The sequence below is a fragment of the Protomyctophum parallelum genome (genome assembly GCF_964188405.1).
Source record: "Protomyctophum parallelum genome assembly, chromosome: 13".
Taxonomy (NCBI): Eukaryota; Metazoa; Chordata; class Actinopteri; order Myctophiformes; family Myctophidae; genus Protomyctophum; species Protomyctophum parallelum.
In genome coordinates this window covers 45,725,914-45,751,947 of record NC_139708.1, presented here as the reverse complement: position 1 = coordinate 45,751,947, position 26,034 = coordinate 45,725,914, and the positions used below count along the sequence as shown (strand labels likewise).

The following is a 26,034-nucleotide window of genomic DNA, read 5'->3' as shown; positions in this document are numbered from 1 at the left end:
TTTTTATGTGATGTATTCCCATTTTTGTTCTTGCTTAATGTAAGTCGCTCTGGATTAAGAGCGTCTGCTAAATGCCTAAATTATAAATTGTAATTGTAAATTGTTCAGACTTGAATTTACCCCATTTTGGCCTGACCTTGAAATAAATAAATAAAAGTCCTCCAATTTTCTGAAATAAATATTTTCACGATTTTTTTTTAAATAGCAGACCTACAAGCTCGATCTGCTATTTTTCAATAGCTAAATTATAACAATGTTTAACCCATTCTGACCGGGCACCCATTTTGGTGTTGGCATCATGTTATGCTTTAGCTATTTAAAAATAGCAGATCTACAAGCTCATATCGCGCCACCGAGTGGCGCGATACGAGCTTGTAGGTCTGCTATTTTTGAAAAATCGAAGAGCGACTGACATTTCTAGAATCTGATCTCAGGTCAGAATGGGTTAATCAGACACAGTGTGTGTCCGGCGGAAACCTCGTATGAATCTGATCTCAGGTCAGAATGGGTTAAATATTCGCCTCGGTTCGTCCCCGTTTGTGCTGCGTCCAAGTCTGTACGCAGCCTTTAGGCCCCAAACCGCTAAATGATTCGCCATGCAACTCCTTGCCAAATTTTGCCAGTTGCAAGGAGTTGCATTGGTGCGGTTTTGGGGCCAATGGGTAGTCAATAAGAAATGCAGATATTCAAACAAGATGTCTGCATCACTGACATAGTGCCCGATTAACCCATTCTGACCTGAGATCAGATTCTAAAAATGTCCATTACATCCTGACAGTTTCATTATTAACCCATTCTGACCTGAGATCAGATTCTAAAAGTGTCTTTGATTTTTCAAAAATAGCAGACCTACAAGCTCGTATCGCGCCACTCGGTGGCGCGATATGAGCTTGTAGATCTGCTATTTTTCAATAGCTAAAGCATAACATGATGCCAACACCAAAATGGGTGCCCGGTCAGAATGGGTTAATAGTTCATGCCGCATTCATCGGGACTATTTGTACTGAGGGTTTGTGATGTTATTATATTATTTGTCAGAATCAGCTCAGTTCTGCTTTCGTAGATGTACCAATTCTTTGAGAGACATTTTATCATGCAATGGAAGTCAATGAGATGATATTTTTGATGATAATTATTTTCTATTCAACTGATCACTGATTGACTGAACGCTGATTGGAATAGTTACATCATGACATGGTAAGAAAACACAACCCAAATCTCAACCAACGAGTCCAGACACCATTCTGACCGGGCACCCATTTTGGTGTTGGCATCATGTTATGCTTTAGCTATTGAAAAATAGCAGATCTACAAGCTCATATCGCGCCACCGAGTGGCGCGATACGAGCTTGTAGGTCTGCTATTTTTGAAAAATCCAAGAGCGACTGACATTTTTAGAATCTGATCTCAGGTCAGAATGGGTTCATCAGACCAGTGTGTGTCCAGCGGAAACCTCGTATGAATCTGATCTCAGGTCAGAATGGGTTAAGTTGGTACTACTATGAGTGTAGTTCACTGCATTATCGCGTATAAAACTGCAACGCTAAAGCATTGCGTACAGTATCGTTTCACTGCTTAGCGCCACCTAAAGTGTCCCAGAGTGAGACAATGAAACTGTAAGTTGCTCCGAATTAACGTCAAATAAAAGTGACTGAATGCAAATGTAAAAAGGCCTTCCGAGGAGATACTGGCTAGGACATGAGTTTCCCCTTCTACAAAAAAAAAAGAAAAAAAGTCTACTAACCTCTGTGCATTGATGGAATCTGGTAGTAGGCTGGACTGTTGGTTGGACGGCACTCCAAGTCCACCATTCACTCCCATGGGGTTCCCTCCTGGATAGAGAGAGAGAGGGGGGGGGGGGGGAGGTTATGCATTTGAATTACTGATAACAATGTTATGAAATTGTAATAACTACTGCCTAATGTATGCCTTAACCCATTCAGACCGCACGGCGTGTGGGAACGTCTTAACTAATCCAACCGACGGATCCAAAGGACGCGTGTACAACACGTCCTAGCGCATTTTCATTGATATCAAACGAGAGAAAGATATTCTGAATGACATTGTTTCAGTACTTTGGTGTTTACCCTAGATGAAGTGGGAATGCTAAAGTTTAAACTCTGAACAACTATCCTCTCTCTCTCTCTCTCTCACTCTCAATTCAATTCCATTTAAATGAAGGTGAAGTCAAACTAAAATGCACTATATGAGAGTTGGTAAACTGGCGAGTTCTCCGGTCTCCCCAGAGAGAGGGGGGTCTCTCAAGCACCACGGTGCCAGTCGTCAGTATCCATATGGAGTTCTAGATTGACCTGATGTCAGCACTAGATCTAGTCTCTGTCGTCCTCATATGGAGTTCTAGATTGACCCGATGTCAGCACTAGATGACCATCCCAGTGGCCTTGTGGTTAGAGTGTCCGCCCTGAAACTGGGAGGTCGGGGTTCGATCCCCGGCCCGGGGTCAAAGCAAAGACTCTAAAAATGGGAACCCAGTGCCTCCCTGCTTGACATTCAGCATCAAAGGGTTGGATTGGGGGGTCAAATCTACTAATCAAATGATTCCCGAGCGCGGCGCACGCTGCGGCTCACCGCTCCAAGAGATGGAGGTCAAATGCGGAGAACAAATTTCACTGCGGTGACGTGTGTGACAAATCGTATGACTTTGACTTCAGATCTAGTCTCGGTCGTCCTCATATGGCGCAGTAAAGGTCAGCCCGGGCCAAATATGAAGATTGTACTTGTAATATTAGACTCTCCGATACCCAGATAACGTGAAAGAGAGCGATAAAGTCTTCGTTTCAATGAGGCTAGCGCTAGCTAGACGATTCAGGTTGTCACATCATTATGCACTCGAGTCACTCGTCTCTTTACAAACTTTGCGACCTTTCAAAGAGTAGACTCCAGTGTTAAGAGGAGCAAACATAACTCAAGTTAACCCATTCTGACCGGGCACCCATTTTGGTGTCAGCATCATGTTATGCTTTAGCTATTTAAAAATAGCAGATCTACAAGCTCATATCGCGCCACCGAGTGGCGCGATACGAGCTTGTAGGTCTGCTATTTTTGAAAAATCTAAAAAAACGACTGACATTTTTAGAATCTGATCTCAGGTCAGAATGGGTTCATCAGACCAGTGTGTGTCCGGCGGAAACCTTGTATGAATCTGATCTCAGGTCAGAATGGGTTAACACGCTGAGCCTATAGATCCTATTAACCACTTAAACCTCGGCTTACAGTATATACAGTATGCCGCTGGCCCGGGGGTCCTCCAGGGGTCTGTACTCCTTCATTCCTTCATTTTGTCCCTCTAGTCTACACTCTACACCAAATCTCTCTCTGTGATCTACAAGTGTAGCCTAAGGCTGAAATGCAGTTATGATCCAGTTATGATGCCCAAAATGAAAAAAATAAATGCACAAAAAAGGAATCTTTCTCAGAATTGTAGACATTTAAATTAGGCTCTTTTACTAGTAATCACGTCTATGGTAATCTGTGCACAGCTCATAGTACAGATGTATGTACACTAGCACATTCAGGGCGGGAACCCCTTTTGGTGATTTAGGTTAAGCATTAGGTTATACTTTAGCTATTGAAAAATAGCAGATCTACAAGCTCGTAGCGCGGCAGAGCTACATAATATGGGCAAAAGACATGATTACACTTTGATCTCTTCATGACAACACAACTGTAGGTTACGAAAGGTAACCGAATTGTCAAAGACCGGGTCTTTGACAATTCGGTTTTCGGCTTCAAAATCAACCACACCGAACACCGAATACTCGGCCGAATAGTTTCGGTGGTCCGAATAGTCGGTGCGTCCCGAATGTATACCATTACACACCAGTGTTGTTTTTGGCAGCACATTTCTATTTTAGTTTTAGTCACGGTCTGTTTTCATTTAGTTTTGGTCCCATTTTAGTCACCTGGAATGTTTTAGTGTCTAGTTTTAGTCGACTAAATGTCATAAGATTTTAGTCGACTAAATCTACAGTTGATTTGGTCGACTAAAACGTATTTTGGCGGGTCTTGATGCCGTCGTAATGACTGTTTTTACACTTAGCCGATCTACAAGCTGCAGCACATTGTAGGGCATTCATCAAAAAATCGATTTATCGATTTATCGATAAACGAGTCACGAGTCGACTCGCAGCAGCGCGAGTCGAAAGTTGAGCTTTTTTTTTTTTTTTTTTCTCCCCTTTTTTCATTGCATTCAGAACGCGCCCTTAATTAAAAACCAAATGCAGCTGTGTAGGCTATGTGGCTCTCAGCGCGCGGTGTCCCACTATTGAGACTGGCTGAAGTCTGTTTGAACTGCGCTGTGTCAGAGAAGTAACAGATAGAAGCACGCAAACGTTACCCCCAAACGATATCCCCCTCACCTCCGTGCTGGAAATATAACGTCTGGGTTCCCGAGGCTACATGCATGCTGACGCAATGACTGTCTGTTTCTGGCTAAGCTTTACGCGCAGCGCACATGAACCTCTCCGTCTCCGGTCAGTGCGGGTTGTTGTTTATTTGCATGGCTCAGAAAATGAGTAACAAATGAGAACGTTATCGAGTTGTGGAGGAGGAGGAGGAGGAGAATAATAATGTCATATCTCTCATTGTGTTCTCGGTGCTGCTGCTGCGCTGTGTGCCAATACCACTACTTTACCTGGATAACATCATCTTTTCATTTTGACATGATTCACATGAAATAATAATCCTGTACCGGAACCGCGTGTAGCGTTTGGTTTCATTAATGCGATCGTCACAAAATAGCCTACAGCTGCTGCTGCTAAAGATACAAAGATTGGACATTTTTAAACGACGCAAAACTTAGAATTCCCCTCTTGCGTACCAGTGCCACGTGTCCCGCGGACCGGCACCGGTGTTTGGGAACCTCTGATATAGATGATACATGCACTGTGACTGTGTCATATTGGAGAGGCCACTGAATGCGCAGTGCTATGTTTGACATGCTCCGTATTTGAGCGCGCGGCAGCTCCACCCGCCCCTGTTAAATCCCCCCCCCCCCCGCGCGTCCGCGTCCGTTTTGAATTTGTTGACGAAATTGTCAGTATATTTAGTCATAGTTTTAGTCATCATAGGTTAGTTTTCGTCAGTGGAAAAAGGTAGTCGACGAACATCTTTCGTCTTAAATGGTAAGTGCATTTATATAGCGCCTTTATCCAAGGGGCTTTACATAGACTGTGCATTACATTCACCCATTCACACACCGATGGCAGCGGAAACCATGCAAGGCACCAACCTGCACATCAGGAGCAATTAGGGGTTCAGTGTCTTGCTCAAGGGCACTTCCGACACCAACTCTGGGGAGCCCGGGTTCGAACTGGCAACCTTGCGGTTACCATCCAGCCACTCTACCCCTTACGCCACGTCTTAGTTTAACCCATTCTGACCGGGCACCCATTTTGGTGTCAGCATCATGTTATGCTTTAGCTATTGAAAAATAGCAGATCTACAAGCTCATATCGCGCCACCGAGTGGCGCGATACGAGCTTGTAGGTCTGCTATTTTTGAAAAATCGAACAACTGACATTTTTTAGAATCTGATCTCAGGTCAGAATGGGTCAATCAGACCAGTGTGTGTCCGGCGGAAACCTCGTATGAATCTGATCTCAGGTCAGAATGGTCGACGAAAACATCACCGTTACGCACACACACACACACACACACACACACACACACACTCACCCATGGCATTAAGGTTCCTCATTCCAGGCTGCCCCTGGAGGCCCTGGTTGGCCATCATGGCCTGTGGAGGTTGCTGGGGCATCTGGTTGCCCTGGTACGTGAGGCCCAAGGCGGCGTAGGCTCTCTCTATGGAGCTGGGGTCGATCTGGTTGGGAGGGTTGAGGTTGGGGGCGTTGGGCTGGGCGCCCCCGGGCACCCCCGACCCTAAAGAGTTCACCAGGCCCACGCCGGCGTTGCTAAGGAGCGCTGCGGACGGGAGCAGGAAGGGAGACACGTTAGAGAGCAGTGGTTCTCAACCTGTGGGCCCCAGATGACAGTGAAGTGACCATTTATTAAGGACTTTCAAGATCTTTTTAACAGTTTGACATGCCGCTAATTTGATCCAGGGTACGATGCGTGCTTTTTACGACATTGCCGCGTTTTGTTTCATGCGTTTAATCCGCCGTATCGTAATAATTAAAAAGAAACTCTGTCTTTGCCGCGGAGATAGAGACTAGATGGTTTTGTTTTGATGACGAATCCGGAAATCAACACATGCTGTGGGCTGCTAGGGCTTCTGGGAAATTGAGGCCAATGCAAATGAACAGGGTACAACGCCTCATGGAGGAGGGTCTTGTGCTGCAGTCTTCCGGCACACCAAGATGGCGGGTGGTGCGATCGTTCATAACAAACGGAGGAACCTTTTTTCGCCGGATTTTCACGGATCAAAAGCCCAAATAATTCAGTGTATGCTCTAAAGGTAATACAACAATCTCGGCAGCGTAGAATATTTGATACTGCATCAAGAGTAATCAAATCAAAATCAATCAAACTATACTATAAAAAAAATGGTGAAACATTGGTCAAATTGTCGAATATTATAAAAGAGTGGGGGGGAAAAGTGAAAATAGCAGCTCTACAAGCTCACAACGCCTCGCATTGCGAGGCGTTGCGAGCTTGTAGATCGGCTGTTTTCACAACACTTGAATAAACTAAATGTAATATCTCAACTGAACTCCTACAATTCCAAGTGCTTCTATAGGGTGGGGGGGTCCCCAGTTCAAATGTAGATTTTTATTTTTGGGGGGTCCCAGCCTGAAAGGGTTGAGGAGACCACCGATACAGAGGATGGGAGGACCAATGCAGCACTTTGTAAAGGTTTGGGTTGTCTAGTACATTTTGGGCGGGAACCCCTTCTGGTGTTAGCATTATGCTATGCTTTAGCTATTGAAAAATAGCAGATCTACAAGCTCATAGCGCGCCACCGAGTGGCGCGCTACGAGCTTGTAGATCTGCTATTTTTGAAAAATCTAAGAACGACTGACATAGAAACATAGCTTTTTCAGAAAACTGTCAGGATGTAGAAGACATTTTTAGAATCTGATCTCAGGTCAAAATGGGCTAGTTACATGGTCATGATGCCACTAGTCCCTTTGACGAGTTATCACCCCCGCTGCGCGGTTGGTTACTTCGAAATAATAATCCCACAATAAATAGCACGTTGTTGACTTCCATTGTACAATGAAAAGACTCTCAAAATCCTTCACCTACATTAAACGCAAATAAAAGCTGATTTATGACCAGAAGAAACATAAAATACACAGTACGGCACGGTGTTTGTTCTTCATAAAAAGATCAACTTCATGTTGATATACACTTTTTCTCAGTGTGAAGGAAGGAAGGAAGAATCCTCAGACCGGATCCAGAAACAAATCTTTAAAACAAACACTGTACTACATTTTGTGATGTTATATATTGTCAGAATCAGGTTACATAATACAATGGAAGTTAATGAGATGGTAGTGTTTTTTTTTAAATAATTTCTTTCTAATCAATGGAGCAATATGTGTCGCCAAATGCACTATTTAGATCATATCATGACAAGGTAACCACACAAACCTCTGTCAAAGTGTCCCAACGCTTTAAAAGACAAGGTATGTAACTTTGAACTGTTTGTATAACAAAACAAATACATTTTGCACCAATCATTTCAGTCTATACACCAGCCACTGGAGTAGAGCGGTGGTATTCACCTGCAGAAACGCATCGCACTCAATGGCTGTATTTTTGCGTTTTCATTGTTTTGCCAGCTTTACCTACCAAACCTACGCCGGAGGCTGATAACTGCTAACCTGGCCTCACCAGGCTTTCCACCACCTCGGAGGAAAGCCTGGTCTCCGTTTCAAAAGTCTGTATGATCATATCGGGAGCGGATGATATCGTTACGTCATGTTGTAGTGTTGTTTTGTAGTCGACAGGCAGGAACAACAGGCGGCGACAACTTCCCTTTTCCCTCTCAATAAAAGCTCTCGTAGCCTGTAGCTTTTATTGAGAAAACAAAATCGGTTTGAGTGAAAAGGAAGTTGCCGCCTGTTGTTCCTGCCTGTCGACTACAAAACAACATGACGTAACGATATCATCCGCTCCCGACAGGATCATATACCCTAAATGAAATGGTGCCCAGGCTAGATAACTGCTGGTATATAGACTGAAAGTATGGGGGGGGGGTAAAGATTGTTAAAAAAAAAGACAAGCATCTGTGACTACTTACATGAATAAGTAATGACTGGATGAGACTCTGAATTATCATTTCAATTCACCGACTAGTCATATTGCACGCACACACACACACACACACACACACACACACACACACACACACACACACACACACACACACACACACACACACACACACACACACACACACACACACACACACACACACACACACACACACACACACACACACACACACACACACACACACACACAGGGGGGCCAGTGTAAAACACTCACACTGCTGGTTCCTCTTGTCTCCGGCGTTCTTCAGCGGCAGACACACAGGACAGTCGTGCCGCGTACAGTTCTTCCAGTGAGAGATGATCTGTCTGGACGAGGCACAGTGCGCCACTGGAGGAGAACCGTCGGAGAACCAGGAGCAACCAGGAGAAGAGAGGAGGACCAGGAGAACCAGGAAAACCAGGAAAACCAGGAACCGGGAGCAACCAGGAGAAGAGAGTAGGAAAAACATCATGAGAGGACACGTTAGAAATCCAAACAAAGACGACAAAGTGATATTATCCCATTCTGGGGGCGGGAATCCCTTTTGGTGTTAGCATCATGTTATGCGTTAGCTACTGAAAAATAGCAGATCTACAAGCTCATAGCGCGCCACTGCTTGTAGGTCTGCTATTTTTGAAAAATCGAAGAACGACTGACATAGAAACATTAGCTTTTTCAGAAAACTGTCAGGATGTAGAAGACATTTTTAGAATCTGATCTCAGGTCAGAATGGGTTATAGTGGATTTCAATGAAAGGAGGAAAAACCATAGTAGAAAAAATAAACATTATACAACAGGTCGTTTCCAGGAACCAATCCGATTGGTTGCAACAGCTTTTTAGACGTGCTTAAACCACGATATTGGAACACTTACAATCAAAACAAAGAATTCACCTGCTCCGTTCTCCCAGAGCGCAGCAGACTCGGTGGCTAAGCTAGCTAGTTTCTTGGGACATGAAAATGGAAGCCATCGTTCTCACGATAATGAAAATCTAAACATTTTTGTAAATAGAAACTGCCTAATGATGATGTCACTTTATGCCATTTTATCATGATTATTAGTGAGGACCTATTATATGAAGATAGGTTGAAAAGTGGTGAAGTGGTCCTTTAACCCATTCTGAACGGGAACCAATTTTGGTGTTAGCATCATGTCGTGCTTTAGCTATTGAAAAATAGCAGATCTACAAGCTCATAGCGCGCCACCGAGTGGCGCGCTACGAGCTTGTAGGTCTGCTATTTTTGAAAAATCGAAGAGCGACTGACATTTTTATAGAATCTGATCTCAGGTCAGAATGGGTTAATCAGACCAGTGTGTGTCCAGTGGAAACCTCGTATGAATCTGATCTCAGGTCAGAATGGGTTAAGTCGTTTTAGTCTTTTAGTCTTACCCTGGCATGACTTGCCGGCCTGGCAGTGCGTCATGTGGTTGAGGACGTTCTTCATGGTGCGACAGTGGGGCAGGTTGCACTGCCGCACCTCCCCGTTGGCCTGCTCGCGGCGCTGGCACTTGTGCGCGTGGAGCAGGAGCACCAGCTGCTGCTGGATCAGCTTGCGCTTCTCGGGGTCGGCCGTAGGGGGCGCTGCGCCGCCGGGACCTGCCCCCACGCCCACCACGCCCTGCACCCCCACGCCACCCAGACCGCCCGGTGGCCCTCCCCCTCCTCCCACTGACGCTGCCCCGCCACCACCGCCTCCTACTGGCACGCCAGAGGACTGCTGCTGCTGCTGGGAGGCCTGGGGAGGAGAGACGGACACACACACAAGGGAAAATGTGTAAAGTAATTCAATTCAATTACGTTTTATTAAAGTTTTAAACAAGTTGTCTCAAGACACTTTACAACCAACAAAGATCCACCCAGAGCAGCAATATTGCGACAATGGTAACGAAAAACTCCTCCTTTAGGATGAAACGTCAGGCAGAAAAACCGACTCTAGGGTGGGCGGCCATCTGCCTCGACCGTGTCGGGGGGGGGGGGGGGGGGGGGGTAGAGGGGAATAGGAAGAAAGAATAGAAGAGAGATAAGACAGGTGGGCTCCGTGGAGGGGTGTGGTCCACATCTGGTCCAGTAAAGTAAGTGCAAGTAAGTATGCACAGACACTGTACTTACTGTAAGTATTCTGGATTTCGTTGTGTGAACCTAAATTGTAATGAGACGGTGATCATAGCACTGCCTTGCAATTTAGTTTTTTGTCTTAAATCATGACATTTTTCTGAAAAAAGAAAACAACCTATATTTCTATATCAGTGGTGGTCTCAACCTTTTTTTATGTCAAGGACCCCCAGAATTATTAGAAAATATGTTTTTTTCCAGGGACCACCCCAGAAGCAAAGATTTGAGTTCAAAAACGTTCGCTCTGACTGAAATCTATTCAAAGATTTGTGCCACATTTTCACGATTTTTTTTTTCTTCAAAAATAGCTCATAGCAAAAAGCTATGAGCTTGTAGATCTGCCATTTTTCCAATAACACCAAAAGGGGTTCCCGTCCTGAATGGGTTAAAAAGAAGAAAAAAAAACATCCACAAGTTTGTTTGTTTGTTTTTAGACACTGCAGGAAATCACGACAAATAAAGAGGATTCAGTGGTAATATTTAATTAAGCTCCTTCAGCATCGAGAGCAGAATCAATCCGACATTGATCTGAGTTTCAGTGTTTGTTGAACAATAGAGGTCTATAGGGTCAATAACGCTCTTCAATCTGCACTCAGAGCTAAATAAGAGCTCACCAATAAAATCAAATCAAATACAAGAGAAAAGAACCCACTCTCCACACACACACACCAACAGCGTTTTGAAGACTCAAAGGGCTCTTTGTCAGGTAAAAAAAAACACTTGGCCGATATACATGCCCACTCATACAAACCCTCTTAATCCATTCTGGGCGGGAACCCCTTTTGGTGTTAGCATTATGCTAATGCTTTAGCTATTGAAAAATAGCAGATCTACAAGCTCATAGCGCGCCACCGAGTGGCGCGCTAAGAGCTTGTAGGTCTGCTATTTTTTGAAAAATCAAAGAACGACTGACATAGAAACACAGCTTTTTCAGAAAACTGTCAGGATGTAGAAGACATTTTTTAGAATCTGATCTCAGGTCAGAACCGGTTAATAGCGAAGGAGGTCATGATCTACGCCGGCTTAGCGTAACGGTGACAGCGATGTTTTGGCTTTGGCTATACAACCACTTAAGATGACCATGACCTTAGGTCCAATTTAACATCAAGTAAATGAAGATAGGCAGCCGTGGTGAGTGGGAAAACACCACATTGAAAACGAAACCACTTCAACCGAAGCATTCTACAGTGCCATGGGGAAGGTGTACTCTTTGGCCTGCAGAGTATTTTATTTTTATTTATTTATACGTTTATTTAACAGGGACAATACAAAAAAACTATGTATCAAGTTGTAAAAACATGAAACCGTTGCAATGTATATGGGTTTGTAGCCAAGTTTATTATTTCCACACAGCTCTAAGGTATATTAACCCCATTTTGGTGTTTTAAGCATTGTTATACTTATAGCCATTGAAAAATAGCAGATCTACAAGCTCATAGCGCGGCACTGAGTGCCGCGCTACGAGCTTGTAGGTCTGCTATTTTTTATTTTAATCGTGAAAATGTGGCGCAAATCTTTGAATATATATTCTTTCAGAACGTTTTTAACTCTTATCTTTGCTTCTGTGGGTGGGGTCCCTGGAACAACATATTCAGATTCAGATTCAGATGGGGGTCGGCGGCCCATTACATATAATCTTGGGTCCTGAGAACGACTGACATAGAAACATGAGGGTTTTTCAGAAAACCGTCAGGATTTAGAAGACATTTGTAGAATCGTTCCCAGGTCAAAATGGGTTAATGACAGTTCAATGTTGAAAATGAGTGGTATTCCAGGGTTCTTTCGGTGAAAATGAAATGTCTGGCAAACGGCTATAGAAGACAAGCTGTGTGTTACACTAGCTAGTACTACTAGACTAGTATAGCCACATTTTCTCTAGGCTACTGTTAAAACAGTTTGACGGCCGCTAATTGTTTAATCCAGGGTTCGATGGCGCTTGCTACGACATTCCGCCCTTTTGTTTTATGTGTTTAATCCGCTGTATTGTAATAATTAAAAAGGAACTTCGTCTTTGCCGTGGAGCTGGAGACGAGATGGTTTCGTTTTGATGACGAAACCGGAAATCAACACATGCTGTGGGCTGCTAGGGCTTCTGGGAAATTGAGGCCAATGCAAATGAACGGGGTACAACGCCTCATGGAGGAGGGTCTTGTGGGGCGGTCTTGCGGCGCACCAAGATGGCGGGTGGTGCGATCGTTCATAACAAAACAGAGGAACCTTTTTTCGCCGGATTTTCACGGATCAAAAGCCCAAAACATTCAGCGTATGCTCTAAAAAGGTAATAAAACAATCTCGGCAGCGTTATAATATTGATATTTGATTAAAATGCGGGTTACGCGTTTTATGGAGTCAAACACAAAAGGAAATAAAAGTCAGGAAGGGAACGGCTTCCATGGAAGGAGGGCTCCTATCGTATACAAAAAGGAAGACAGACACATTGCACAGTAGACGTACAGTAAGTATTTGTGTTCCTTACCATGCCTGGCATGCCCTGGCCCGGCGCCGTCTTCTTGTCCATGTTGAACTGGGCAGCGAGGCTGTTGGCCAGACCCGCCTTGCTCTGGAGCTGTGGGCCCAGCCCTGCCCCAGGTAGCCCCTGTTGGCCTCCGGGCTGGCCGTACGGACCACCATAGGGGCCCGAGCTGGCCATCATATTCATCTGGGGAAGGGGGAGGAGAGATATGGGTAGGTAGGGAGAGAGGGTGAGCCATGGGAGGGAAGGATACGGAGAGGAGATGGGAACAGAACAGGGATGAGAGGGGAACAAAATAGGGGGTTAGAGCAGTGGTTCAGAAACTTTTTTCATGTCAAGGACCCCCAAATGGACATTATCCCACGGACCCCCCATTTGAAAAGACATGCCAACGATGGGATCTTAACCCATTTAGGCCTGACGTCGAAATAAAAAAAAAAGGTCTTCTGCAAGAATATATGTTCAATTTTCAAAGATTTGTAATTTTGTGCCGCATTTTCACGATTTTTCAAAAATAGCAGACCTACAAGCTCAAGCTATGAGCTTGTAGATCTGCTATTTTTCAATAGCTAAAGCATAAAATAATGCCAACACCAAAAGGGGTTCCCACCCAAAATGGGTTAAGAGAAGATTTTTACGGCTCTAGCAGAGATTCTCAACCAGTTTAATTTCAAGGACCCCCCCCCCCCCCAGTTTAACATGCATTAGTCTACGGACCCCCCATTTAATGTCAATTCTATGTCTGGGACCCCCAATTTATATTGTAAAATCAATGTTAATTTAACTCTGAGAGTGTACAAATGGATCCAAATGGACCCATAGCTGGGTTCCCCCTGGAACTCCCTCAAGGACCCCTGGGGGTCCCCCCCCAGACCCCACTTTGGGAACCTCTGGGTTAGAGGACAGGAGAATGAACACTCCCCCACACAGGTGGTAGGAAATCACAAGCTTTTGAGCGGAAACTGTTAACTGGTGTCATTCATACATTGAATGTATCAACTTTGAAAACTTCTGACAAATGGATTACAGGTTTATAATTCAGTCAGGACACCTCAAGAATGGATGGAATATATATTATTTATTGAATATAAGTTCAAGCGCATCCGTCAGTCCCAAACATAGGGACTCTGAATCCCCCATACCTAAACTAACAGCAGCGCAGCAGTTCTCAGTGTGCAGCAGCAAGTAAACAAGCAGATTGAGCAGTGCAAACTTCCAGTTTAAATAGCCGGTATGAAAATGGAACGAGTGTGTGTGATTGGATGAAGTAAATCATGTGATGCCGAGGCGGCCCAATGAACGGTCGGCAGCAACGGCACTGAGTTTCCTGACTGAACTTGCTCTGCGCATGTCTGTGACATCATCATGTCTGTGACATCATGTCTGTGACATCATGCTCATGAATGCTGTAAGTAAAGTGTGACCCATGTCAGTTCAGGATCATTTTTACAGTATTGACATCCTTGTACATAATATAATGATCATATTCAACAAGAACATGAATCAGTGGTTTATCCGTTTAAACACATGTAGTAAGTGTGCCCGGCCGTATCTATTATTACATTTGGGAGAATTCCACGCCCACGTATTTGTGCCCAGTTCAGGTTGGCCGAGTCACACCAAGTTCACGCTTGTGCTTTCCTCGCTGTGATGCGCCACTGTCTCTTGACCTCTGGCGTTTTCAACCAAGGGCTGAAAACGGACTGAAGGTCTGTGGCTCCTGGCCAAATCACAGTGGGCCTTTTTCCTCCATAGCAACGCGTCACCAATACAAGCCCCCAGAAAGGCTGGCCAGCGTTGGACGGCGGTGCATTTAGCACAAGGATACAGCTGGAAGTAGATTTCCAGGTGCTTCAAAACTCCACTGAGCTTGAACTTCCATGGAAATGGATAGCAGAGGGCGGGGCAGTCTGCCCTATATTCCTTTGTAACTCTGTTACTACGTCTGTTACGCCACGAGGACCATGGTCCGCAACGGCGACACCCACAACGGCTGTGAAAAGACACCGCGGACGCACCTGGATTATGCAACCATTTATGATTATTTTAGGTGTATTTCCTTTCTGTGCCGTGTTCCCTATGTAATGTCATGTAAATGTATTCCACTGTTTGACTGTCTGTTCTTCCGTTTTGTGTTTCCTGTGAGGACTGCGGATGAGAATTAGCAACTGTGCTATATCCGGTGTTTTTACGTCCATGTGACGTCCATTAATATGCATTGTCCTGTTCAAATAAACAAATAAAGTAAAATTATCTCCCTCTTATTCACGGCGAAAAACACAACACGAAAACAACACAGTCAAGTGACCAAAGACACATCGCCGGCGTCTGACTTCGTTCAAAATGTACGGTTTGTGTGTCTCTCTCTCTCTCACTCGGACACACGATATTCACAGAGAAACACGGACCGCGTCGTGGCGCTAAGACGCGAGCGCGCAAGATTCTAGTTGCCTTACGTTCGTTGTCACCGTTTTTTTATCCCAGTGGTTCTCAACCCAGCTTTTTGTGTAGAGCCTTCGTCCTATATAGGGCGACTGTGGCTCAAGAGGTAGAGCAGGTCGTCCAATGGTCCATGGGTCGGTGGTTCGAATCCCGGCTCCTCCTCCTGTCTACATGTCGAAGTGTCCTTGGGCAAGACACTGAACCCTACATTGCCTCCAATGAGTCGGTCGGTGTGAGCTCGCCACCATTGGTGAAGTGAGGACGCTGGCGTCGACTGTTGGCCGCTTCACCTCCCAATGTATGAATGAATGAACCATTGTAAAGCGCTTTGAGCACTTGGAAAAGTACTATAAATATGCAATTCATTATTATTCTTCCCAACCTGTAGGAATATGCATAGTCACAAATATTACTATTTAGGGCTCTGGGGCGGGATGGATATTATTTTGTTACCGCAGTAATAAATCATTGTTTCGAAAGAAATAAAACAAAATGTAGAATAATTAATAATTGTTATATATTGTTATATAAAAAGGGGCACGGTGCCGCAGTAAGCAGCCTGCTCACTCACTCATCATGCATTGAAGCAAGCATGATCTCAGTTTGGTGCTCTCCCCAGGTTGGCAGAAGGTAGTAGTAGTGCCCAGGATTACAGTTTAGGCAAATTGACACCGGGTGTAAAATGGGTTACAACAAAACAAAATAGTGGGATTACATTTTTTAATTAAACAAATAATAATCGCGGTTATGAACTCAATATTGTCCACCTGGCTTCCCTCCCCTGAACACGGGCCAATTGTGTTCATATATATATATATATATATATATATATATATATATATATTTAAATATATTTATAGACCCTTGACAAGGCCAGATGCACCGTGGTGGGTTTGAAGCTTGGAACCCCCAGACTCAGCTCAGTGGTGGGCACCGGGCAGCTAATTTACCGCCGTGCCACATGAAAACGTTTCTGCCTTGAAGCCGTGTGTGAAAATAACACAGCTCAGTGGGTTTCATGATGCTGTGAATTACTTCCATTCCACTGCAAACCACAAAGATTGCTAGCTTTTTTTTTTTTTAAACCCATTTAGGCCTGACATCGAAATAAAAAAAAACGTTCGCTCTGAAAGAATATATATTCAAAGATTTGTGCCGCATTTTTACGATTTTTCAAAAATAGCAGACCTACAAGTTCATATGAGCTTGTAGATCTGCTATTTTTCAATAGCTAAAGCATAACGTAATGCTAACACCATAAGGGATTCCCGCCCAGAATGGGTTAAAGAAGAAAAAAGAAAAAAAAGGGCATAGCGTTGATGATCCTACACAATTTCAGACGCCTTAATCAAGTAGGGAAACAAGATCTTCCTGGAAGGAAATCCAAGCTATGTAGACTAGACCTGCCATTTATAAAATATCCCTACAGAGGTATTTTTAAACCAATTCTGTTTCATTACAGAATACATTAATTAATTTGGTGTTGCACCGCTACTTTCCCCGAGACCATCATAAAATCTCAACCATCATCCCTTAGTTTAAAGGACCATAGATAAGATTAGTGACTCAGTTCACTGGTAAAGATAAGTCAAGCATCTTCCTTTTTTTAACACTGACCCACTCAAGGGAGTCCAGAGAAAGAAAATGAGTGCACCTAGTGTACAATAACCCTGGTACTGATGGCATGTACCGTTAACGTATAGCAACATTGTCAATAAATGTGATTAACTAGTACTGAGTCTGTTGCGTTGCATTATATTTGTGCAGTAACTACTAGTAAGTCGCGAATAAACGTGGCCGAAATGAGTTTTCTTCGGCGGTGTGGCTGGCATCTCCCTTAGAGATAAGGTGAGAAGTTCAGTCACACGAGAGAGACTCGGAGTAGAACCGCTGCTCCTTCGCCTGGAAAGGAGTCAGCTTAGGTGATTCGGGGCATCTGGTTAGGATGCCTCTCGGGCGCCTCCCTAGGGAGGTCCTCGACGCACGTCCGACTGGTAGGAGACCCCGGGGCAGACCAAGGATCACGTCCCACTGGGAGGAGACCCCGGGGCAGACCAAGGACCACGTCCCACTGGGAGGAGACCCCGGGGCATCTGGTTAGGATGCCTCTCGGGCGTCTCCCTATAGGGAGGTCCTCGACGCACGTCCCACTGGGAGGAGACCAAGGCGCAGTTGGAGGAAACGCATCGACTCACTGGCCTTGGAACGTCTCGGAATCCCCCAGGAGGAAGTTGTTAATGTTGCTCTGGAGAGGGAAGTCTGGAGCACTCTGGTGGAGCTGTTGCCCCCGCGACCCGACTACGGATAAGCGGTTCAAGATGGATGGATGGATGAACTAGTAAGTAATTTCAATTGTATGAGCGACGCTCATGGCAACAGTTCAGTCAGGAAACTCGGTGCAGTTGCTGGTGTCTGACCATTGGTCGGTCTCGGCTCCACGCTTCCATTCTCAACCAATCACTTACTCACTTCAGTGACAAAGCACCCCATTTAAAATGGAAACGTCGTATTGCTCATTCCTTGCTGCTACCTTTAACAGGTTCCGTCCATCCGACGTGTCCACGCGTCCTAGGGAATCCAACCGACGGATTCAAAGGACGTGTGTGCGAGAGAATAATATTCAGATATTTTTTTTCTTTTGAGTTAGACCCTAAGGGCCGATTCATACTCCTATTTTACCGCTGTTTCGGCGCTGTAGTGCCGAAATGATTTCGGCTCGTCAGAAATTTTCAGTAGCACCGAAGAGCCGAACCTCAAATGACGTCACATTGTAGGCTCTACAGAGCCGAACCGACTTTTATTCGGCTCTAAAATAAGAGTATGAATCAGCCACCGTACGCTTTGCTCTTCGTTCACCAGCGGTCCCGGTTACTTCCTAGTGTACCGCGGCAGAAAGAATGCCTCGTCTCTCCTAATCTAGAGCGCTCTCCGTGGTTTTGATCGGATGGATACACACTCCTATTTTGAAGGAATCCCGGGGCTGATTGTGTTAAGCTTGCTGCTCACGCTCCACCACCCCAACCAGCCAACACCTGTTTTGGATCTGCTTTTATGTGCTACGGTGGAGGGATTTGGAAGACCCCTATCGATTGGGGAAATGCAGTGTTCTCCCTTCAGAGTACCTATAATAAGCAGATCCATTCATGGCACACCAAAAATAATAATACCCATTTTATATTCTTGCAGTTTGTAATATAACGACCCCCCCCCCCATCACTGTAGAAAGTCACTGCAAAGTTTCCATCTGGGTCTCTCTCTCTCTCTCCCTTCAGGCAGCATTAAATAAAAACAAATGTCTGACAAGGTGATGGATGTAGAGACATAGAGACTAATGAAGCAATTAAAGTATGATACCACAGATGTAGGCTACAGTACACCACTTAAAGGACCACTTCACCCATTTTCAACCTATCTTATTATATAATAGGTCCTCACTAATAATCACGATAAAAAAAATGGCACGATTCTTTTCTACTCAGTCTGTGTCTCATAGGAGGGCTGTGGGCAGTTTAGAAACAGTCTTCCAGTGACATCATCATTAGGCAGATTTATTTTAAACTACTGTCACTAAAGCACTGGACTGCAGACTCTGGACCAGCCTAAAGCACTAGTCTACCATCTGAATAACCACAGTTGTTTAACTTGAGTCTACAGCTCACCTTGCGTGTAGAAAAATGGCTGCAGGTATTTGTTTTAGACTATGACTTCTGAGGTGGCAGATTGATTGTGTTAGCTAGTTAGTGAGTCGCAGTTTGTGTGCAGTCCTCTTACACTATCTCAATAAAGCATAGAAGAAACTAAAACTAAAACAACAAAACTGATTTCTCACAGCACCAGAACAGGATATATGCAGGGCCTCCTCCCCCCACTGATCTAATGATTTGAAAATGGCAATAATCACCCATTCAGTATTTTAGTCTGACGTCATTTTGTAGTGCTACGTTACGTCCGGGTCCAAGTGGCACCAGCTCCCGTCCGCATCTCATTGTAAATAGAATACCTAAACGCGTGAATCTTTTTACAATGACGTTATTTTTCAGAAAGGAAGCCATTGAGGGTTAAAATGGGTCTTATTAAATGCTTCCAACTCGAGTAGAATTATTAATGTTTTGTACAAGTGTCGATGACAAAAAAAAAATATGATGTGGAGACAATAAAGACTTAAGATTAATATTGAAGGTGGTAACAGTCCATTTGCTCAGTAAAATATTTCGGGGGAATATTTAGAATGTTTGCAGGCTTGAGTATGTTGAATCTAGTTTGCATTAATGAGGATTTAGTTGACACAATAAAATAAAATGACGATAGTATTCCATCTGTCACTGTCAGATTTGGGAGAGCAGCGCAGCTTTGTTGTTGCGAGGAAAGCGGTAAAATGAGACTTTTGTGGTCGTTTTCTTCTCAGATTTAGTCCGACGGAGTGTCACAGTATAACTCCATGGGGACACAAAAGCGACACAAAAGTAGGACCCGGAAGTATCTCAGGAGGGGGCGCTCACGTCATAGCTAAAATACTGAATTTTCGCATCCATTTTTCGGGCCTTACCTTGTTCAGTGCTCCCGGCTGCTGCGGCCTCATCCCGGGTTGCTGTCCCCCTGGTCCCATCTGTTGTCCCCCTTGCTGCTGCTGCTGTAATGTCTCTGCCAACAGATTACTATTGCTACCCATACCCCCCGTGTTGCCCGGGTAACCCATCCGGGGCGACCCGTTCATCACCTGCCCTCCCATCAGCCCTTGCTGCTGCTGTCCATTGTTGGCCTTGTTCTGGGCGCTCAACATCGCAGCCGCCCGGTTCATCCCCGCCAGCCCTCCGACCCCCATTCCCCCTTGTTGCTGCATCAGTCCAGCCTGCTGCTGCTGCTGTCCCTGGGGTCCCCCCATGCCTTGAGGCGAGTTCATGCCCCCCATCATGCCCCCCATCGGTCCCCCTGGTCCTCCAGTGCTGTTTTGGGTGGGCCCAACCCCCTGTTGGGGTGGTGGTCCGGCACGGAGGAGCTCGGAGAGCTGTTTGTGTTTGGCGGCCGCGTCCTGGCCTCCTCCTCCTCCTCCTCCTCCCACGCCCCCCATCGGACCCCCCATCCCTCCTCCTCCCCCCAGGCTGGTGTGGAGCTGGCTGAGGTCCCCGCCGTTGACCAGCCCCAGCTCGGAGGAGTTGATGAGCTCATCGGGAAGGTCGTGCTCCAAGTCAAAGAGTGAACCGAAATCTGTGTGAGGGAAAGAGAGACGGACAGACATCCATGTTATTTTTTATTTGGAGAAGCTATCTGCAGTTATCAGGAATCTTATAGGTTAGATTTGGGCATTCATATTACTACTTGTGTTTTAAGGCTAAATAATTATTAACCCATTCTGACCTGAGATCAGATTCTGAAAATGTCTGTTTGAAAATGACAGTTTTTTTGGTAAATCTATGTTTCTATGTCAGTCGTCCTTCGGTTTTTCAAAATTAGCAGACCTACAAGCTCGTAGCGCGCCACTCGGTGGCGCGCTATGACCTTGTATATCTGCTGTTTTTCAATAGCTAAAGCATAACATAATGCTAACACTTTTTAAAAAATTGCACAGAACTGAAATTAACTTGATAATCTCTCTAGTCTGGACTATCTCATAGTGCTCCGTGCACAGAAGCAATCTCCTGTCCGTGGCTTCTGGAGCTCTGAGACAGGTTGGCCAGTGCAGCGGCCAGCTGCCCTCCCAGAGTCTAGACTCCTCTCCTGGGCATCAGCTTGTGGTTTTGATGGGGTGCCAAACATGGAGAGTGCATGCAGTGGGGTCAGGGTGAGAAGCCACAGAGGTGTAAATAGTGACTGGGCACTGGGCAGGTGTGCGCACACAGTCAGTCTACAGTGGATATGCTATGTTGGCCACAGCACAGTGAGGGGAAAGCCCAGTTGTAAAGTAAGTGGTGCTGTTATGCCTTTTTTTTTTTTTACCCATTTTGACCTGAGATCAGATTCTAAAAATGTCTTCTACATCCTGACAGTTTTCTGAAAAAGCTATGTTTCTATGTCAGTCGTTCTTCGATTTTTCAAAAATAGCAGACCTACGAGCTCGTAGCGTATGAGCTTGTAGATCTGCTATTTTTCAATAGCTAACACCAAAAGGGGTTCCCTCCCAAAATGGGTTTTAATGAGAACTCCTGCACACCCCCTCTTTTTTTTTATAGCACTTGTTTTTCAGATGCTGTATCTTTAATTTCCTCCCTGTGATCAATTTAATACATATAATAACAGAGATTTTTTTTTTTTTTGTTTGTTGGGGGGGCGGGGCGGGGGGATATCCTAATTTTCTTCAAGCACTTTCCCCATGTGAGAAAACACCAAAAACTATGCATCTTTCTACCACAAAGCTGTCACAGGATAGAGGTGGACCGTGGAGAGATCATGCCTTTTATTTTAGAAGTGTGTATGCACTATGCAGGTCCTAGCAGATACACTGCTCTGCCCAGCTGCCAGTACCAGCCAAATGACAACGGCACATTTACTCTGAACCAGGTTTTGAGCAACATGAAAGCCAAAGCTCTTGATCTTTTATTGACATTTGGCATTCCTACACCCCTTCTGTAGGGTTAAACGCTACTGAAAAATAAGGCAAGTGGACGTTTATGATGCTAGGTTGTAGCTAGGAGAGGTCTACTGTGCCACAGTTGCCAGTGGCCGACTTAAACAATGCCAGAGGCTGGCTGCATTTCCCCACAAACACATGCACAGACAGAATACACACTTCTCATGTCTTGCTGATGGCAGCTCAGAGTGCTGCAGAGTGCAAGACATCTCTTAGGAAACACCCATCAACAACCTGGTTTTGGAAGTAACCACAGCAGCCCAGCTAACCATGTCCACTTGTCCAGCACATAATAAGACCCCAGGCTAGCTAACACCCACTTCACTCACTCAAAGAAACAGATAGTGTATATCCTTGATGTGCGTTTTCACAGACTTGACTCTCAGCTCAAATGTGATGAAAAAAATAACTCACAAAATCAAAACTCACTTAACTTTTAGTAGGCTCGTGTCAATCAGTATATGTGTCGAATCTGTCGATCGATAGTATGCAACTACTAGTCGTCAACAGTCTTTTCAGTAAAGACCACATTGAGTCTGATAACAGTTAAAGCAAAAGTCAAGGCATTCGACACTGTCCGGGATGGATTTGTCAGCTATGCTTACGTGGTAATAAAGTTAGATGTAAAAAGAACAAATGCTTGCATTGCTTGGTGTCAATTGCCATTCAGACAATAGGGGAGTATACAACAATAAAAGTGGGTTCGTAGGAGAGCGCAGTAAAGTTGATTAAAATGATCACCGACAAAAACATGTTTCATACATGAAAAGCTTTATAGCCAACTCGTCGCTCGACAAAAAAATGACATTTTAAACACAACACTCATGTCGCCACTTTTGTTGGCGTTGAAAATGTGTACTTTGTTGGAAATACGCTATTTTATCGCACGACGGGGCTTGTACATAGAAAACTAAATGGGTTAAAAAATTAAGTAAAAACTGATTTCTCGCCACATTGTTGCTCGGGGATTGAAGAAACGCTACAATGTAGCAACAATTGCACTGGCAGCACGACAACAATGCTTTGCGCAAGTTCTTCATTGATGAGGCCAAACAATAGCTAGCAAGTTAGCGTCAATACTCTCACGGACGGGGTAGCAACCACACTATTATGAATCTAAACCTTTTTATTTATTTATTTTAATTAAATCAAAGGCTGGCGTACAGGCTACTATAAACCCCGAATTGTGCCCACCGAAATGTTTACCACACAGAGTTTGCTAACAAGCCACTTCAACTCAGCTGAGCCGGTAGCTACTAAGCTAACAGCATCGCGTAATACCATTCTCTGCCTTTAAAGTAAGCTAGACGTTGTGTTTTTAAAAAGGGGCTTGTAGGCTACGTGGATAGAACGTTTTCATATCATTTTAGTGTGTCATTCATTTAGGGTTTCCTTTCCTCGTCAAAGCGAAGTGGCTCTATGAACATGAACAAGCTCTATAGCCAACTTGAGAACTGGGGTGACTCGGACTCTTCCATTGTTTGGCGGTGCACTGTTACTACTACAGCTAGCTGGGTTAGCCAGGTGTGCTAGCCAGCCTCCTGCAAGGCTAACACAACAAAACAACACCTGGAAAAGTTGTCCCAAGTCGACAACCCCATGCTTTCCTTGAAGCAATCCGTTTTCCGAGAACCAAAGCTTTCCATGCATGCATGCGTATTGATAGAGGCTCTAGTCTATGCAGCAACCAAAGCAAGTCCGTGCAAGTAACTTCTACTATAAGGCAACTCTGCACACTGTAATCGTTCTGGTCTATGTCTATTTATTTACTCAACTGGGAATTGTGCTGGGGGGACAAACAATGCATTAAAAACAAAAAGGTGTTTACCGTTTCCATCACTGGCTGATACAGAGAGAGCTGGAGAGGACAGCTTGGGCCTCTTTGCTGAAGGCGGGCCGGACTCCAGGACATTATCGGCCATATTTTTGACGAATTAAAAAAAATAATACTGCAGATCCACACACAGGGCGAAACGTATTCCCCCCCTTGTTCGCGTTTCTTGAACCCTCTTGAAGAAATCGTTTGGCTTCTTCTTCCCCCACCGCTTGGGGGACGGTAGGGGAAAGGACAGCAATGTTCAACTCTTTCCTTCAGAGTTCCCACTCTCGGTTGATCCCTCTCCGTAGATATCAATCCCCCTCCCCTGTCCGAGATTGTGTTTCTTCACAGATTTCTCAGGGCTGAACAGGAGGAGGTGGGAAGGTGGAGTCGGCGAAAAAAAGACAAGCGAACGGGCTTCCGACAACCTCATGTAGCCTCTTCTGCGACATAGAAAATGCCCCGAGACCCGTCCTCCGTGGCTGATTCGGTCTTGTCCGCCATAGTCGGCGGTGAAATGTAGTGTTTAAATTCCGAGGCGCTTCAGTTGATGGTCTCGGCCGGGCTGTGAAGATGAGAAATGCGATAGAAAAATGCAGGCCAAGCGTACCCGGGTGGTAACTTTTGAAGGGTCTCTCTCTCATGCAACAGTTTATTAAAGAACCCCGATAGAGTTCATGCTATATATTCGACTTTGATCTGAATTCCCACTGCAATCGCCCCCCCAACATCACCAAAACAAGCCGGGTCAGTTGGGTGGTGGTGTGATCTCTGTCTCAGTGGAGGACAGTGGTTTAAAATGCCATTAAAGCATGATGAATGACAGTTAATCTCAAGTGCAATACCAAGAAAGCAACTTGCATTGGCCTTTGAACCGAATAAATAGCAGTTCTACAGAGATGAACATGAGTTTCCCTTTCATGAACTCGGTTCAAAAATAATAACAATTTACGTGCATCTCAAGTTTCTTTCTGCATGTGCATGTCGACTACAAATGTACACTTTAACACTCTTTGTGTATGCGTCTATCCATGCAAGGCACTAAGTCAAAAATAACGGACTCATATTGCACATTTGGTTGCACCCCTTTGCGCGAGTATGCCTATTGCAGCCAGCGGGGTTCGAAATGGATGCAATAATCATGTGAAAAATCTTGTCAAAAAATCACAGCTTGTCTGCCGATTCGGAATTGTCAATCGATTCTGATGCAGCTTTCTCTTTGTCGGAATAGTTATGGGATATGAAGAAAGCTAATTGCCAATCAGTGGGCAAGTAGAATGGTCCAATTAGTTTTATTTTGCAGAGGACGTTCCATGGGGTTTACAATATATCCTCTGCTTCTGAAGATATTTCACGTCCTGGGTTTTCCGCTGACAACACCATAAAGCTTTCCCGAAAAACTGAAGAAAAATAAAAACGCTTTATGAATATTGCAAAACAATATCTTGTCATTCACTGCGTATTACTGATACATCTTGTCATGCAAGCGAAGAAAAAGATCCCGTCCAAAAAACTGGAGAATACAATGGACGAAAAATGTAATAAAACGACGTGGGTCGCTAAGAAATTATGGCTATTTTATAAACGGGGAGCCACGGATCGGCAAGATATTGTTAGCAACACCCCCCCAAAATATTTTGGGTCCACAAAATCCTTTCATTGACTCTTTGTGATGGAGAATGCCCCCCTTCGCGTTTCTCCTGGCAATTTTCCCCTTCTCTTTAAACCCCTCTTTCTTCTTTCCACCTATCCCTTATGCCCGATAGTAATTTATTTGTATAATTGTCTGTGCGGGCTTTTTCCTTCCTCCGCGATGGGCACATAATGATTTTTCATGTTCATTTTTCTTTCGTAGGTTTTTTCCTTCGTTATAATATATTGCCCTCTTCCGCCTCTCTCCTCTCTCCGTCTCCGCTCCGCAAAAACACCCCCTCTTCCTTGGATTTTTCAAAGAGTATTTCCTTTTTATATCACCGACTCCGTTTTTCTGACGTCTTATCTTTTTCTTTATGCTTTTTCTTTTCCCCCCCTCCCTCGGTGCTCGGACACGATTCCGCCACTCTTCAACCGGCGGTTCCCCGGAGTCAGTGGCTGTTATCGGTGTTGGAGTCGCTCCTTCTCTCGGTATCTCTCCTGTTTCTTACGGTCTGGTCCGCACAAACAAAATGGCGGCTTGTTGTTTCTACTCCTCTGATACGGGGGGAGGGTTGGAGGTACAGCAACATTAGGCGTGAAGGGGGGGTTGGTTGGTTGCTCGGGATCGCCCGGAATACACTTTCGTATCCTCTCGGAGTTTTTGCACTATACGATCGCTATCATCTGTAGGGGACGGTCGCGCTCCAGCGGCAAGCATCAACCGCACCACCGCCATCAGAATTTTG

General features: G+C 44.8%; 1 protein-coding gene across 4 annotated transcripts in view; it reads right to left on the bottom strand.

The window, feature by feature from the left end:
• Positions 1–24,576, bottom strand: part of ep300b (EP300 lysine acetyltransferase b) — a 69,267-nt gene extending 44,691 nt beyond the window's left edge. For all 4 annotated transcript variants that reach the window (XM_083780228.1, XM_083780230.1, XM_083780229.1 and 1 more), the window contains exons 1-7: positions 23,663–24,576; positions 19,816–20,474; positions 12,831–13,013; positions 9,632–9,977; positions 8,476–8,589; positions 5,698–5,943; positions 1,745–1,832 (exon numbers count right to left, since the gene is read on the bottom strand). In XM_083780228.1, the coding sequence (XP_083636354.1) occupies positions 1,745–1,832; positions 5,698–5,943; positions 8,476–8,589; positions 9,632–9,977; positions 12,831–13,013; positions 19,816–20,474; positions 23,663–23,756 (1,730 nt within the window). In that variant the 5' untranslated portion in view covers positions 23,757–24,576. The remainder of the gene's footprint in view (positions 1–1,744; positions 1,833–5,697; positions 5,944–8,475; positions 8,590–9,631; positions 9,978–12,830; positions 13,014–19,815; positions 20,475–23,662) is intronic.
• Positions 24,577–26,034: the final 1,458 nt, after the last annotated feature.